Source organism: Sceloporus occidentalis, unplaced genomic scaffold (genome assembly GCF_023333645.1).
Source record: "Sceloporus occidentalis isolate IW3139 unplaced genomic scaffold, rSceOcc1.0.p SCAF_78, whole genome shotgun sequence".
NCBI classification, from domain to species: domain Eukaryota; kingdom Metazoa; phylum Chordata; class Lepidosauria; order Squamata; family Phrynosomatidae; genus Sceloporus; species Sceloporus occidentalis.
In genome coordinates, this window is record NW_028317058.1 from 1378976 (window position 1) to 1396780 (window position 17805).

Below are 17805 nucleotides of genomic sequence, written 5' to 3' on the forward strand. Positions count from 1 at the left end.
AATACGGTACTTATTTTAATAAAGTTAACAAAATACATAACCTCCCTCATTAAATGATCAAGTACTTGGTATGTAAATTACATGGTGTTTAAAAACCAAAAGTTGTCATGAAGTAGTGTGATGTTCAGAAGCCTCCTATGAAGTAGAACATAGCATTAGCATGTGGAAGACTAACTGTGCATGCAAATGAATAAACGTGAACAATGTGTCATAGCTAGCATGCATTAGAAAGCAATTACGTTAAATTAGGATGCTAATTAGATGATATTGGAAGAAAAATTGTTGCCTGGTGTACGTTGGGACCAAACTCCTACAGTACCTTCGTGCAAATGAAAAATGAGCAGATGCGCTGGGCGAGAAATTCCTCGGGCTGTCTTGAGGGCTGCTACCTATTGGAAAAATACAGAAATACGGACAGAAAAGGTTATATTTATTTTAAATCAAGCATAACATTTAGTCGTTTGCAGCATTTTACAGATTAGAATGACTATATCACGATGGAGTTTTATTCACAAAGTAGTTCCAACATAAAAATGTACTTTGTGGCTTCAACCATTCATGGTCGGACTTCATAATATTTAGCTTTTGAACAAGCAGGATTACAAACCTAGCAGAGTATTTATTAATTTACTCAACAATCTACCCAACCTCTACTGAGTCAGAAGCAGCTTCGCAGGCTAATATTAGAGAGGTGGCTCAAAAGTCTAAGCAGACCATGCGCAAACGGCTACATAACCATGCAGGCAGAACGGACCCTAAATCCATTTCTGTAAAGCCATTAGGACTTGTCCTGACAACATAACTAGTAACATTTCATATAATCAGCAAGCGTGTGTTTATTCAGCTGATAAATTAACAGCAGTCAATAGAATTCAAAAGAATGCTTTAAAAATAGACATGTTAATAGTTTATTTTTATCATTTAACAAACTGCAAAGTGAGTGAACAGATAAAAAAACTAAATCTAATAAATATTTGGTGTGATGACCAGTTTGCCTTCAAAACTGCATCAATTCTTCTAGGCACATTTGCATGCAGTTTTTTAAAGGAAATCAGCAGGTTCCAAACATCTTGGAGAAATAACTATATATATACCGTATTGGCTCGAATATAGGCCGCACTCCCCCCCCCCCACTTTAAGTCTTTAAAGTGGGGGTGCGGCCTATATTCGGGGTCTAGCGCCCGACGCCCGGGACATGCAGTCCCGGGAGCTGGGCAGGCAGCGGTGCAGGGGACCTGCATCCTACTCTCTGATACGCTCAGACAGCCTCCCCTGCCAGCACTTTCAATGGGGGGAGTGTCGGCACGGGAGATTGTCTAAGCGCATCGCGCAGACATTCACCGGCAGCGGCGATGCGGGTAAACAGCCCCCGCTGCCGGCACATCTGCACGATGTGCTTTAACAATCTCCCTTGCCGGGAATTCCCACGGGGGGAGTCCCGGCAAGGGAGATTGCTAAAGCACATTGTGCAGACGTGCCGGCAGCAGAGGTTGTTAACGCTTGCATCGCCGCAGCCGGGGAACGTCTGAGCGATGTACGCTAACAATCTTCCTTGCCGGCACTTCCCATGGCGGAAGTGCCAGCACCGGAAGTTTAATACGCGTACTGCGTAGCTGTCCCCCGCCGGCCCTGCAAGACCCCGGGGAGTCTGCACCGGTAAGTCTAGGGGGGGGGGGCCTATATTACAACTTTCCCCCGTATTTTGTTGAAGATTTTTAGTTCTTGGCCAAAGCGTTTACAAAGAGCATACAACGATCCTAATCCGATCCGTGACCTTCACCTTGCCGTAAATCTGCTCTCAGAAATCTCTTCCACCCATCTGCAAGTCAATACCTGCGAGACTTTTAAATGAAATCTGATGCCAGTCGATTCCCTCCCCATATGTGCAGAGAGAACTTATTACTTAAATCCCGCTGCTCCCTGGGATTTTGTGAATGGTGTATGTTTTTTTAGTAGAACGTTAATGTTGATATATTGCAGAGATTATTGCTGGTGCTTCTGACCTGCTAGAGTAAAACTAAACGCCGTCCAGGCGTTAGGTAGATAATTAACTCATCCTTCCTTGGGGGGGTTGGGGGGTGGCATAATGAATAGGTAATCAGCATCTCAAAACTGTGCTTCTCACAACAGCAATACACAGGGTGCCTCATTTGGGAAGCGCTTATTGTCAAGGAATGTATATCCAGATTAATTAAACAGTTTCATTGTTCAGTAATTAGCCATGAGGAGTAGTACATCTTTACCCCGGATGGAACAAATGCAAATCTTCAGAAAAGAGACATATGTTGAACTCACTCTGTTCATTATTAATGTCCTTTTAATAGGCGTCTGCTTGCAAAAACAAGAGCTTTTGATGCGTCGAGTCTACCTTAGCACCCAGGGAATAAGAGGATTGATTGTAATTGATACTGTTAACTGCTGACAGAGACTAGGGTGGTAACTCAAAACAATCGGAACTGGCCGACTGCACTTCAATTTATACTAAAAATCATCTTTAAATGAAAAAGTGAGCATGTGGCAGCTCATAAAACGGCCTCTGATAGACAATGTATCTAGTCTTGGTGACGTACGTTCGCTTCTCTGTATCCTTTTAAGATAACGAAGTGTAATGGGTTTCTTCTCCGAACTGTACACTGATAAATGTTGGCTCTTCTGCATGGAGGATCTCTGAAAACCCTCTTAAGCCTATCTGCTTAAAGCCAATCTGCTAAAGAAGAAACGTTGCATCTAAAAACAAAAACATAACTGAACCCAGCACCGAAAACCAAAGCCATGGCCAAAATATTTCATGCAAATTTATTTTATGATCCCTCTCTCTTACGTTCTGCATTGGAATCTTACTGTCAAGACAAGGACCGAGTTTTCCCAGGTACAAGGAAGATGGAGACATTCATAGCTCAGAGGAGAGAAGAGGGGGATATGATAGTTTAATATTACTACAAAGTACACAAGTCAAGTGTATTTCAGGAGGTAAGCAGAGGGTTACATGTAATGTAAGGAATATTTATTTAACTGAAAGGGTGTTAAATAAGTGCAATAGCGTCGCAGCAGAAGAGGTTAATACAACGAGGGAATTTAAACATGCATGGATAGACATAAAGACTGAGGACCAAATAAAGTTTGAGGTTACACCTAAGGTGATTTTAGTTCTAAATGTAATGGGCTTTGAGGTTCATAGGTCCATAGAGAACATCACACAAGGTCATGTTCTATCTGTGTATGTTCTATTATCTGTGTATGTTCTATTATCTGTATGTGTTCTAGTAGGCATAAGTTTGTTCTTTGTTAATTTCTCTTCGTTGATTTTTTCATAGTATTGTTTATCACTGTATTATTCTATGGGGGGTTTTTTCCCCATGTTCATCACAGGCAAAGGAAAACATCTTCTGAAATGTAAATGCAAAAACAAAAGAGCTAATGGAAAAACAGAGATTCATAGATTCCTGTTCATTGTGAATATGCCTAAGGAGTGAGAGATATGGGGCTCTAATAATTGATTTTAAAAAGGAGCCTTATTTTATTTAAAAAATAATGACCTGTTTAATGCCATTCAAATTGAAACATGACAACGTAATAGAAAATAAAAAGTTAATATATAGATATACTATATACCCTTTTTGACATGTCATAAAAAGTGATTTAACAATTATACAAACCCCCGGCAGATAGATTCCCAGGTTGCAACATGTAAACGTGTATACAGACCAAACCATCATTTATATGCCGTAGAACAGAATGTCTTTTGCAATACATACAATTCATTATAAATCAACAGTTCTGGTTTTGCAATCTGCCTCCACAACGCCGATTCAGCTAAAACACGAGACGTGCAATCTGTCCCAACCACAGAACTACATGCCTCGCTGGGCTGCTGGGTCTGGGAGCAAAATGTAATGCGGGGTGGAAAATATATTCACAGAACCAAGCTACAGATAAGAAATTTAAAAGGAAATAAACACACGCTCATTTTCAACCAGATTTGCCGTTTATCATGGGAGCTACTTCACAGGACACACAGAGTGTTTTCTATTTGGAGATTATATTTAGATAAGTGCTTATTTCACAGTGTTGGTAAGGCTTTCGCTATTGTTTAATTATAGAGAACTGATCTGGGAGAGCTGAAATCTAGATAAGGTCCCTCCAGGTGCTTATTGAAGTCAATGAGGCATCCATTTCAGGTAGCGTGGAGTTTCAGAAGACTCTCTGACCTTGATGTGTTTACCTGCATGGTGTGAGCAGAACGGCAAGGCTACACGCTTCAAGTACGTTACGAAAACAGGGCAGGAATAAAACCTTACAGGATGACCTGTGCTCTGTAGAAATACGTCGCCAGCACCGCTAAGCCATTATATGGCCAAGTGTCCTCCTGAAACAGGTATTAAAAATAAGGAGGCAAATAAAGATGTACATTTTTGGGCTGGATATGTAGTTTATTACGTCATATGTGGTACCACAGCAGCCAAATGTTTTCGTTGGGTCAAAGGGCCAATTAATATTGAAGCGTTAAAAGAAATGCTGTGGTTTCTGGATGATTCAGTTGTTTGCCCAGTGAGTAACACGTACAAGCAGTAAGCATTTTTAAAGGAAACCAATAAAACTGCCATTAACGGTGAAAAACTGTTGCCAGGATTAGTGCTAATTTGTAACAACACTAGCCTTATACATGCCAGCTAGCTTTTAGACTTATAACAGCTAAACAGGTGCCAGGCAAAATGCTCCAATTTCAGAAAATCAGCTTGAACGCTAATTGATTTTGATATGCCAAGCAGCCCTCTTACGGTTCATGTATCAAGAATAAAGTAAAATTTTCCCCACTTAAAACACGTTATTTGCAGATGTTTTATTTCTTGCTAGGAAGAGACGCCATCAATTTTGGAGATTGCGCTCATACGAAAGTGAAATCATCTGGACAACCATCTAGAATACTGATCAATGACAGGGGCAACAGGGAAATATATCATCATAAACAGGCCAACCTTACCAGATTTATCAAACAGACGTTCATACCTGTGTGAGCCGAGAGAGGAGAATGAGGTCGGGGAAGGGCAGGGGATTGAGTGCTGCCAATTAAACTCTTCCTGTTGCTTGTCCGACAACTGTGGAAAAGAAATAATATTGTTAGTGCTGGTTGAATGCACAGCCCTCTGTATGCCGTGGGGGCTTCTGATAAAACCCAGTAACGTTCCCAACACTTGGAGAACATCCATGTGTCCAGCTGCTGTATGTCAGAACCCTTTAAACAGCCACCTGCACAGCTTTTAATATCAAGAAATTCAATCATTAAAAGCTACTTATAGATTGTGTTTGCTTTCCAAAACTGATTAGGAGATAGTTGGATTAAAAGTTAAACTATTACATCTGCGGTCAACTATGGGAAAAGTGGAAGTTTTTAAATAGTTAAGACACTCAAATGGGGGTCCCTGCCAGCTGCCCGATGCACCAAAAACACTTCTTACTACTGACTACATCTGTCCAACCTATGGAGTTTTCCGGGTATAGTCTTTGCATATATATGTACACATGGGTTTCACAATGTCACTCAAACTGTAACCGCTTTGGTTTCAATAATAAGTGACATTCGCTCTTTAAGAGATGATTACATATGACAGATTTGGAAACCTAAAACACTTTGTTTATGAATTTCTGCAGAACCCACAGGAAATAAAGTGTTTGCAACCGTGCAATATAACAAAGATGTTAGCACAATACTTAATACCTATATGTTTTGTTAAGTGGCGTGTTATGGAAGCATATGGTACAGAAGATCTAAATTTGCTATGGTACCTGTCAGGTGATTCACGGTTTACTAGAGTTAAATGTATCACGGAGCTCGGGCTCAAACATTGTTTATGTATCAAATTAACCTGGGCAGATGACTAGACACATATTTCCTATAAACAGTTTCTGTTTGTGTATTTTGCATGATCTATGCTTAATAATTGATGGTGCCATTTGCAATGAAGATAAATGGCGCCTGTAAATCTCAGACGAAGCCAGAACAAACATTAGGAATGCCCAACAGAATTGGTCATGAACCGAGTGTTCGTAAACCATGTGGGTTCACATTCAAGACAAGATTTCATGCTATTCTTGCCTCATATTAACTTGTGGAGTCCTTAAGGGCCAGTGGATAAAGCCTACTAAGAAGTAAAATTTTGATTTTTCCTTCTCGTTTATAACATTCCTTTGGGTCCAGTATAATAATCACAAAGTATATAAAGTGAAGCATTGAAAAACCATGCTATCTTCTAGGTTTGCATTTCAAAAAGTGGTATATATATATATATATATATATATATATATATATATATATATATATATATATATATATATATATAAAAATATACATTTACACACACACACTATAAAGAACAAAGCCACAAAGACTGTCCAGGACATTCCCTGTTTTTCTCCTTTTGGTTTGGATTGTCCGCGTATCAGGAAACCATGATAACATATATACGGCAGACAGACTCTTCTTCTCCGTCCTCGGTGACAGCGCCTGAAGTGGGAGAGGTTCTTAGACGCAGGAAGAAGGCCGTCAAGGAAGCGGGGAGGTCAGGCTGTATAACGCCACGTTAATGAAGTATAAAGGCAAACTGCTGGACTCTCTTCTTTACAAAACAGGAAAATGAATTGCAGACACATCCCGTGTTTTATTCACTCAGCTGTTTAGTCAGACTGAGTGTACAATCAGGCTTTGTTCTGTTGGTCTCATGTAAAACTACGCTGTTCCTTTGCTCAGACAGGCCTTTTCCTGGCCTTTCCAAGCCTTTTTATGTGATGCACTATAATAGATCTAGGTGTAGCTGGGGGAGGAGAACATGTCTACAGAATATAATGTACATGTTATCATATATACAATCACCCCAGCAGCATTAGACCTCAGCTACGTGTGGCTACCCCAAAGCTTTATTCCAACTAGCCATATAATGATAATCAGATGGTACAAACATTTCTTTAGCTGTGACAGGTATGAGCCTGAGTAGCACATCTTGATTTTCTTTTGTTCATTAGACATTGTATAATACTTTATACCATTTCAAGTTGATCTTTGCGTATTTTGTTTAATATAACCCACAGCAATAGCTTCTATTTGGTGACAAATGCATCTACTGTCTTCTGTGACCATAAATGATAATTGACAAAAATAAAAAATAATTGAAACTAGGAGAACTACTTTTTCAGGTGCGTCTCTGCTTTTACTTTTTGTTCACTCAGAATAGGATCCCCAACTCCAAATCTATACCAACCACCAGACAAGAGAGCTCCCACAAATGTTGGCTAATTATACCAATACACACAGATACGGTTACAGAAGAGTTAGTATCCACTTAAGACTTTAAATGTCAGAAGAAAATCTAATCTTCAAGGCCAGCTGAGAATGCAATCAGGAGTCTAAAAGACAGCGGTGTGTTACACCGAGAGCAAACACAAATATAAAAATTTCAAAACAAGGTAATGTATTCATCTTTATCAAAATGTGACTGAGAGCATTTAATAAACACACCCAGACAGAAGTAAAACTTGATGCCAACATGAGTCAATTGAAAAGGGCATTATCGGCACCCTTTATAGGCTCTGTGCGGTTAACACAAAAATGAAATTCAACATGGAACTAAACTGGGAGCGACCATGCAAACAGACAATCAGTGAACGCTTAGGGGAGTTTAATTGTTGCACCGATTACCACTATACTTTGATGGCTGAGATCGATAGGAGGTGTAGTCCAGAAAGTTTGATGCCTGCATTCACAGAGTCTCGCCAGAGTGCAGAGGAACAGAACATTTGAACGCACTGTATATGGATACATATTGTTTATTTTGGAATATTTGCTTAGAAACACTATATTAAAGGGGATCCCAAATACTGTATTCATAGTATCAAATTAAATTGCGTATTTAAATATACATCAATATTTTATTTTTTTGCATAATGTATTCAGACTGTTTCATATTGTCGTGTCACGTGTTCTCGGAGAAACTCTGACTTTGTATCATATTGCCTTGGGGTAAAGTCTTATCTAGCTGGACACTTCTTAATGAAAGTCTATGGAGGAATTGACTTCATTAACATCGCCATAAAGAATCAGCTCAGTGTGGTGTTTGAGCAAACACAGCCACGCAAAATATCACAAGACTGACAAATGGAGTTTATTGGAACAAAATAAGATACAACAAAGCTTTATTCAATGCTAAGTACAATACTGTATTAAGTACTGTTTGTTATTCTCAAAAGAAAAATATTTGTATTGCCATGTGATTTCCTTATTAATATAATCTCTGTGTTTCTTTGTTCCGCAGCTTAATCATTCACAAACTATTGTAAACTCATTGGAACAAAAGCTTTAAGAAACGCGTTGGTCTATTTATAGGCTTTAAGGGTTAACTGCTGTAAACCGGTCACTGGCACACAAATACATTGCTGGACTAGCAAACAAACACTGCGGTTGGAGTTCAAATGCCAGAAAGGAACAGAATATTAGCAACACCAAATATTTTCTATAACTCTGTTTACAAGGAAATGCACCTAAAACATTAGTGCACAGACACATGGTTCTGTTAGCCAAGGACATAGCTAGGTAGATGTAATGTTTCCAAATACTTTAATTCCTATCACTTTTTATTCATATAGTTGCTATTGGTCTACAACTAATCTTTGATAAATATGGTCATAGATATGGTATTTCTCTTTCAGTTTGTAGGCGTAGAAAGAGATATGGTATATACAACCAAGGGTGAAAATATACAACACTGCATACAACTCTCTGGATGACACCGAACATGGGTACTACCAGTCCAAAAAGAACAACGTGTTCAACTCCCATTGACTAGCATGGTCGTTCTACTGGGCACGGGCAAGAAGCATACTGAGGTATGCCACCTGCTTTCACTAGAGGCAGTAGGGGGAGGAGTTTTATCTTATTTACTGTCTCTAATGAATATGCGCAGATTTAAAATGCAAATATGAATTTGACATGGAAATGCTCCTTTAATTTATGCTATGCACAGTTTTAAACATTACATAACACAAGTTTTGTTCTTTTCAATGTTTAATAATAATGACTGATGCATTGGTTGGCATCAGTTATAAGGAACATAACCAATGAATCATTAACGTGCCTCTGTGAAGCAAAGTAACACAAAGGATAAGGTGTGCAAGTTGCAAGATGTTTATCTCTTTATATTTTAAATATGTAAATAATATTAAATATGCACAAACAACGAGAGATCAGTGTTAATTCTACTGAGAGAACCAATCACAAATCTTAATTGTGAACCACAAAGTGGGTTCACTGTCCACGAGAGGAAGGATTGACCTACAATGGTCAGTTAGAGTCCTTGGATTGATCCCTACAAGAGCAATATGGGAGCTACAGTCAAGTTCATGTACAGCATAAAGTTAAATGTATTTATACACACTTTCATTTGTAAACAGATGTCTGAATATTCTTTATGAATAATCTAATTTGCCATTTCATACTGACTTGCACTCTGCTAATTTAACTAATTAAATTATAAAAGTACTCTTTCTTTTGAAGGTATATAAACGTAAAAATAAACGTTTTAAGTTATAAAGGTGTTAAATGCAGCCGAGTAGGTGTCCCAATGCAGAGTAATAGACAGACAGACAATTCTTATGTTATTTGAAGTTGGATGTGAGCATCGGACCATACGATCGAGAGGAGAGAAGGTGAAAGCATATCACATTCACAACTGCCTGCAGAGTTACTGTCGAATGAGTCACCGCTGTAAAGATATGTCACATCAGGGTCCCGGCTCATTCCATCTCTTTAATCAGGATACAAAAGCATTCTCACTATGTGATTCTTAAAAGCACATCAAATCAATAAATACAGAGGACACACAATCAGATTGGCTGGTGTCACGCAGAGCTCCATCAGGGAAATGGATCACAATTTACGGTCTAGAGACAGGCCACGGAACGCAAAAAGAGAAAGTGTTATGCCGAGGTAAAGGCTAGTATGAAAACTGTCATGTAAATTATTAAACAAGCCTCGATAGAGGGAGATCGGCGACTCAGGGAGATCGGCGACTCAGGGAGACCGGCGACTCAGGGAGACCGGCGACTCAGGGAGACCGGCGACTCAGGGAGACCGGCGACTCAGGGAGACCGGCGACTCAGGGAGACCGGCGACTCAGGGAGACCGGCGACTCAGGGAGACCGGCGACTCAGGGAGACCGGCGACTCAGGGAGATGTCAAGAGAGGAGAGAGGGAGATGTCGAGACAGATATCAGCATATGGAGCACTGTTTTCTGATTAAGAATATACAATGCCTATACACATGTTCAGACAGCCTTTTGAAAGACAGGGTGGAGTAGATTGGATAGGACGCATCAGCTGTCCCTGAGTGCTGATCTGGCTACTGCACCTCTTATCCGAGTTTTGTCTAAAGGCTGTCCTGTACAGAGGGCAATTACTTTCAAGGGATCCATGTATAAAGTGGATATAGAGGCAAAAGGTGATCATTGTTGACCTTATTTGCATGCGCCTACCCAGAATCCCTTGTGGTTGTGGCAGCACCATGAGATTGCTGAGGGGAAAACAAGCCTTCTGGCTTGTCTGGTGTCTGTAGATCAAGACAACAAACTCATTTCTTTAGCCACATATTTCCGCTTCCTGCGGTAAACAGTCTCTCAAACAATTATACCAGAAGAAAACCTTAAAACTCAAACCAAACAAATAAAATTTCTAATGTAAAGGCAGTGACAGTAAAGATTTCCCTTTAAGTGATTAAAAATGGAATAAAACTAAACGGACAGGGAAGCGATAGGATCTATGGTTATGTAGGCCGTACAGTTTAAAGGAGTCATGTAATCCCTCCTAAGCTCCTAACTACTACATCAGCCTGCTAAAAGCAGAGACTCAATGACTTCATAGAATCCCGGCAAAGAATGAAAACGATGTGAAATGTCTTAATGAGCAGTTTGTGGCGAGTGAACCCAAACATCATCACTCAGCTAATTAAGTCTGCCGGGTCCTGAACCCACAGGGGACTGGGTGGGATAGGGAAACTACATTCTAAATACTAGAGAAAACACAATTAATACATGGAAACAGAAGACAGGGGATCAAAAGACGCACACTTCTGCTGAGAGCGAACAATAAGCAGTGACGGATTTCCCGGAGCACTGAACAATCACAGAGAGGAGACTCTCTCCTTATGCCGACGTAAGAAAGGCAGCAGACATTTACCCTGGAGCCCGTCCAAATCTTTATCGCTCATCTAGAAAAGTCAGCATGGGCTCTGCTACTGTGAACCGCACCATTCACCGAACTTGCCTATTACTCAAGTACTATTGTTTATGGCAAACACTGTCCATCACGTCCTAACAAGTTAGTTTACTGTCACAGTGTGTGATCAACATGCAGAGTTTAGTTACACAACATAGAATTAGCAGAAAAGATCTATTCCTCCCATCTAGTCTGCCCATTTTTCCTGATGTAAAGACCCAGGCCTTAACCAGTCCTTGATCTTGTCTTAGATTCAGGATAGCTATATGTCTATCCCACGCACGTTTAAAGCTCCTCACGGTATTACCCTCTACCACTTCTGCTGGGAGGCTGTTACATTTACTAATTAAAGTTGTCTGATGAATACAGAACACTGCCTAAACTATTAACAAAAATATGGGTGCAGCCATTTTTTGCAAGAGGAGTAAAGGCAAGTTAGTTAAAAGTGTCCATTGCCATGAAACAGCTATAGGCCAAGGAAAGATCGTTCCAAGCACTGAAAGTCCTCATTAAAGTGTCCCTGTAAGTAAAGGGCACTCTTTATATCCAGATATAGGTAGCAAGTACCTAGTTTTGGGACTGCCACTCAGCATTTTGTTGAGTTCCATGCTTTACAAAAGATGTCACTGCTGGTAGGTTTTATTTGACAGAACTCCTAAACCTGCTGTTTGAGATCACCATTTTTTTCACATTAGTCTGAATAGAGTTGCACAAATCTAAAAAGTCATTAGCCCACAGTTAGCATAAGTAACAAGTAACAAGCACCAGAACACAGAGATCTTAGTTTGATTGAAATTCAAGATATTCAATTTTGAGAACCAGAAAGATGACCCTCTAAATCATGTCATCTGTCCCAGGCATTTTACTAGTTCTTTTGAGGTACACATTGATGATACAATACAACCCAACATAGCCATGTTTAGAAAGTCAGGTTTACTATTTGTATCTATACAATTTAGTACAATGTTACGGCTAGGGCCTCTTCTTTGGTGCCCCCAACTTGGTCTCCTGATATTATACTAGCAACTACCCCCTCAATTGACTTTATATTACCCAGAATCTGACCCGGTTGTCCCAGGTTTTTATGGGGCTGCCTGGTTTAGATGGCTCTCTCTGGAGGTTACCGAGGAAGCATACTGAATGACTTCAACAGATAAGCAAACAGACAAACCTTTCTCTTGTTTAAAGCATGGGGATCTCCAGGGAGTGGTGCGGGAAATTAATAGACAAGCATACACTAGATTTATTCAATGCGTTGTGATGTTAACGCCCTCAAAGGAGAAGATTAAAGCTTTAATTAAATAATCATTATCCAAGGCCCAGATCCTGCCTAATAAGCACATGTAACTGATGAGACGACACCAAGTGAACCACAAAAGTCCTTTACAGCCATTTCAGACTGGATTACATTGTTAGTTTAGTTGTGACGTGGACACAATTAAGGCAGCAAATACAGTACAGGTGACTGTCCCACCTTTAACGTATTAGATTGGGAAATTTGATATTACAAAAGGTATCTTTTTGGCCTAAAAAAATCATATTAATTAAAAACCTTGGGGAGATGGATGCATCTTCTCACAACAGCAAATGTTTTATCCAAGGTTTTTTAAAAAAAATTAAAAATAGTCAATTGGGAATACGGAGGCAGTTAATCGTGCTTTAAGGTCATCTGACAGCACCTCGCTCGCAATCATGTTGCTACAATGGGTCACGTGGTCATTCATGCCAGCTGGGTAAATCAACAGCACGACGACAAACGAGGTATAAAATAATTGCAACAAGTGTTTAAAGGGGACTGGAAGACAATTCCAAACATAGGCACAAAAGGATTATTCCCTCTCGATATTTACAGGTTATGGAAAAAAGTGTGTGTGTATATATATGTATATATATACATATACATACATATATATATATACATACATACACACCTCTCCTTTTGGATGAATATACTTTTTAGTAGCGGAGTAGTTTGTTTTGTGCTTTATTCTGGTGGAAAAAAGGAAAATCCCTGTTAATCTAGTAACAGCACACAATAATTGTCGCTGGAGTGATTTGATCTGCAATTGGTTATAGTATCTTTCAGGTCAAAAGTAGCAGTCAGCAGTGACCCAGACACCTTTAGATTAATAAGATTAAAAAGATAGTTGAAATCTTCAGTTTTAATTAAAAGATTAGATGTATTCCCCAGAGCTACACAAATTATCTGTGATTAATCCAATCACCTTTCAAAAACAATCCACTAGAATAAAGGGTAAATGTCTATCAGTTGCATCAGTTTTCCGAAATAAAAATTAAGAAACCTCTGGTTATATATACACATATAACATTGTGTATTTATATAGCCTAAACCTATATTATGTGGTATACCACCACAAATTGTTCATTCCGCAGAAAATTATGAAAAAATATTTAGTTTTTACCAAATGTAAAATATAATTTGCTAAAAAATTCCCTTTTTACCAGTTTCTTAGAGAAAAAAAAATCAACATATGTATATATATATATAAAAAAAAATAATTACATGTCAGTTTGTTGAGACATGTTCCAATGTGCCCATGTCAACAGTTTTCAACACCTGTTCCCAGAGAGAAAAATGTCACATGTTCTACCGAGTAAAATGCTGCCACATCACTGGGTATGATGGTGGAGGTCACTCGACTGGACCAGAACCTGCCGCCTGCTGCTGCACCATTTCTTACAGCAGAGGTTGGCAGCCCCATGGCGTCGTCAGGAACGTCAATCAACGATATACGTTCCAGCAAAGCGAGTATGTGAAGGGCACAGGTGGAAGAAAGTCTGAATAATAATGAATGGTGACCCATCAGCCTCTTAGCATCACTTTTTTCTTCTTCAGTCAATAGGCTACTTTACTAGACATGCCTCTCACTCGGGGTCTCACTGTTATTAGAAAACTGTGAGTGATGTTTCTATTTACTTTTGCTGCATGCAAAAAAATAATAAATAAAAAAACTACAGCTGTAGTATGCACTCGCTCACTGAGATGTGGATCGGTGGACTACTGGGTTTGTGTCTGGTGGAAATTGGACCCAGGCCAAACTCAGCACTGGTTTTGGATGCTCTTGGCACTAAAGAGAGAGCAAGCAATATTCACCAGACACCGACAGTCCCTTCAGCTACCAACAACCAGAGTATAATGGTTATAACGGTTGTAACGATGATGGGAGTTGGAGTTTTAAAAGCAGAGGGATACCAGTTTTACCTGAAAGAGTATTTCCTACAGGCTACAAAGCCCGTTCCTCGCTGTAGAAGCGGGAATGTCTCTGTAAGAGCGAGGCAATGTGCTGCAGTTTACAGTAAAATTTGACACATCAATCAAAGTGATAGGAGATAAGTCGACCGAGTCCAAAGGGCAAGACAGCAACGGCAATGGCTACAATATCCATGGTGGAAAATAGTGAAGTTACATTATTTTATCCTGAAACTTTACATCCAGAACACAAGTATCACTACAATCACACGTGGGCTGAAGCAATCTTACCTTAAAATGAAATAATCCAGCGTACACGGACGATTTAACATTCCATAAACTTTTTGAACTGAACTACTGCTTATCCTGAAACCCAATTCACTACACTAAGGGAACACTGGCATGATACACGAGCAGCTTTAAACGTATATTAAAAATGTGGTATATTCTAAAAATCAGATGTTTTAAAATTGTTAAATAATGCCCCAAATACACAAAAATAGCATTGATCTGGCAAGGCACAAAGCGCTTACGTATTCTATGAGCGGATTTGTGTACATTACCTCTGCGTGCGTCGGAGCCTGTTTCGATTTCTTAAATGAGGCAGCGTAAAATTAGAGAGGACCGTCCAGAAATTGGAGTCCGACATGCTGAAAGCGAATCCCAACTTAGTCTCTTCAATTCAGGACACGCTGCAGCCCATAACTCACAGGGAAAAAGTCCCAGAGATTAAGGTGCGAGAGACTCTCCCCAACGAGGAGTCCGGGAAGGCACTTTACTTGCAATTCCATGCGTAGCCGGAGAAATAATGAAAAGCCCCACGTCTTGCTTTGTATCGGCAGAGGCTACAATGTGACCTTTTGTTTATAAGGCGTATCCAGACTACAATTACCATCGCTGAGCTCACAGCTCTGCTCAAAACCTTTACTCCGTATGCAAGTCCGGCTGAGGCACCTTGTCATATGTTTGGCAGCTACCATTCACACATTCCCACGGGGGAGATCCGTGTTCCTGTAACCATTTCACTTTCAAGAGACCTTCGCTGTAATCTTAACACTTACTCCTTTAGTGCAAGGGGAGAAACTGTATCAAAGACACATTCAGTAAGCATTCCTACCTTTCCTAACGTTTGATCGCTTAAAAGCACAGAAAACATACACCCACACTGCTCTCTCTGGGAGTCTTTCATGAGACTTAAAGCCGTCACCTTTGATCTTGTATCGATGTTAAAATAAAAATGACGGCAGGCATTAAAAGCCTCCGATAATTAGTGGCAGCGACGGCTCAAACGTAAAAAGCATTACTTTTCTTGCACACCGACACGGAAGCCTCACGTATCTGGCAGCAATGTTTAAACAGCAAAGGGTTATGGGGAAACATGGCACGCAGCAACTTGCTTGCCATACGGTTCATCAAATTATAAATAGAGAAAGTTTTGCCGACTTTCCGGCATTTTGATCCCTACATAACTTAGTTACTAACATATGTTGTGGTACACAGCTAAAAACAAACAACAACAAAAAAAGACCACACACGGAGCAGGGTTAAATATTGTGATAAAAAGCGATGAAGCCAGACCTCGGCTACTTTACTATCTGCAGCACTCCATCTGTTCTACTCAACTCCCAACATTCCCAGCCAGAGGCTGAGGGTACTGTGAGCTGTAGGTCATGAACATGCATGCTGCATAAATCTGATCTAGATTGTTTGCGAAATCACCCCAAAGACTGATTACCAGGAAATTTGGGGCTAAGGAAAAATAAAGGGGGTACAATAATGGCAGTAACATTTGAAACGGGTTATACTTTACTGATGTTTAAATGCCTTCAAAATGTATTACTCAGCAAAAGTATGCAAAGGGTTAATGTTGTAGTAAAGAATGATTCAGTCCAATTTAGAGGAAAGTACAAAATGCCACATTTGCAAAGGTTAATGTTATTCCTAATCACTGCTTCAAATTATGCTCAGAGCTATACTGCAAATCCTATCATCCTCATCCAGCAATAGGATAATCCGACTTCTAGGAGGTAAAGTACGCAGTGGTGGCCAGCAGGTTACCAAGCATTGCAAAACATCTTTTTGACGCAGGAGTATTTGAAGCTGACCATCACCTCCTGTTTTGGAAAAGAACCTTCTCCATTTTAACGACTTAAAAAATGTTATTTACACCTTAACTTGAAAACCACAAATCACTTACATTCCAACCATAAGTGTTTAACGTGTTATTTGGAGTTAGGAGGAGTACCGGTCTCAGAAAGCCATTCTGGAAAAACGAACTGTGGTTTTCTTATTCGGAAAACACCTTCCTTGTTCAGCAAAGAAGTAATTGTCGGGCATTCTAAAAACAAATCATTACTGTAGGGGTAAATGTGCGCCAGCAATCAATCCCGGCACCTCAACGAGCACCTTGGATTGATTTGCTAATTGGTGTAGCTTTGGCTGCAGATTTCTCTTCCCCGATCATAGAGCACACACTATGTGAACAATGTTACGATATCAAAATATCATACATTGTAACCGACTGGAATGCTCAGGCAATGAAATAACGTATAAGCGATCAAAACATACATACTTCTGCTTTCATCCCATGTGTCCTCTCCACGAGCTAAGATAATTCAGACACACTCCAGACCGCATAACAACATTAATGTATATGGATAGTAGAGCGCCACTATTAAATGAATGGGGCTGTATGGGACATTACTCTGTCCCATCACAAGTCGAGCCAAATCTACTACATAATATGCTAGTGTGTCTGACCACAGCAGAAGCAAGCAAAACGTCTACGGGTTTCTTAATGAACCTGATTGCAAAAAAAATTAGATTGCAATGGTTGCATTGTTGTTACAACCATCTACGTGATTAAAGGCCTTATAATAAAAAAATAAAAAAAACAGTTACTGAGGATTTGATAAAAATAAATGGTAAAATATAGCAAACCTTTCCATCTGTTCTACAATGCAGAATCATAGAATTTGATTGCAAATCATTTCCTCTGCTCTAAAGACTCACCCCTTAACTTCTTGGTCTCTTCTAAGATTCAGGATAGCTACATGATTATGTTATGCGTGTTTAATTAGCCTGTATTAGCCCCTACCACTTCTGCTGGAAGACCATTCCGCTTATCTACCACCTTTTCAGTAATGTAAAGTTATTTAACACACAAAACACGTGTAAAACATGCCATCTCCACATCTAGTTTACAGAGACCTTGTTTTCGCTTATCGTTGTTGTGTGATTTTGTTGTGTGAAGAGAGTCCCTTTCTTACTTCAACTTCACATAGAAGGGGAGATGCACAAGGAGGAGCATAAAGCTCACCGGAGTAAAAATAACAAA

At 39.7% G+C, this 17805-nt stretch overlaps 1 protein-coding gene across 1 annotated transcript in view; it reads right to left on the reverse strand.

The window, feature by feature from the left end:
- The window catches only part of LOC149285503 (microtubule-associated serine/threonine-protein kinase 3-like), a 151729-nt gene that overhangs the window by 43801 nt on the left and 90123 nt on the right, over positions 1-17805 (reverse strand). Inside the window, exons 4-5 of the mRNA XM_089495273.1 lie at positions 5008-5096; positions 320-389 (exon numbers count right to left, since the gene is read on the reverse strand). Of these exons, the coding sequence (XP_089351399.1) occupies positions 320-389; positions 5008-5096 (159 nt within the window). The remainder of the gene's footprint in view (positions 1-319; positions 390-5007; positions 5097-17805) is intronic.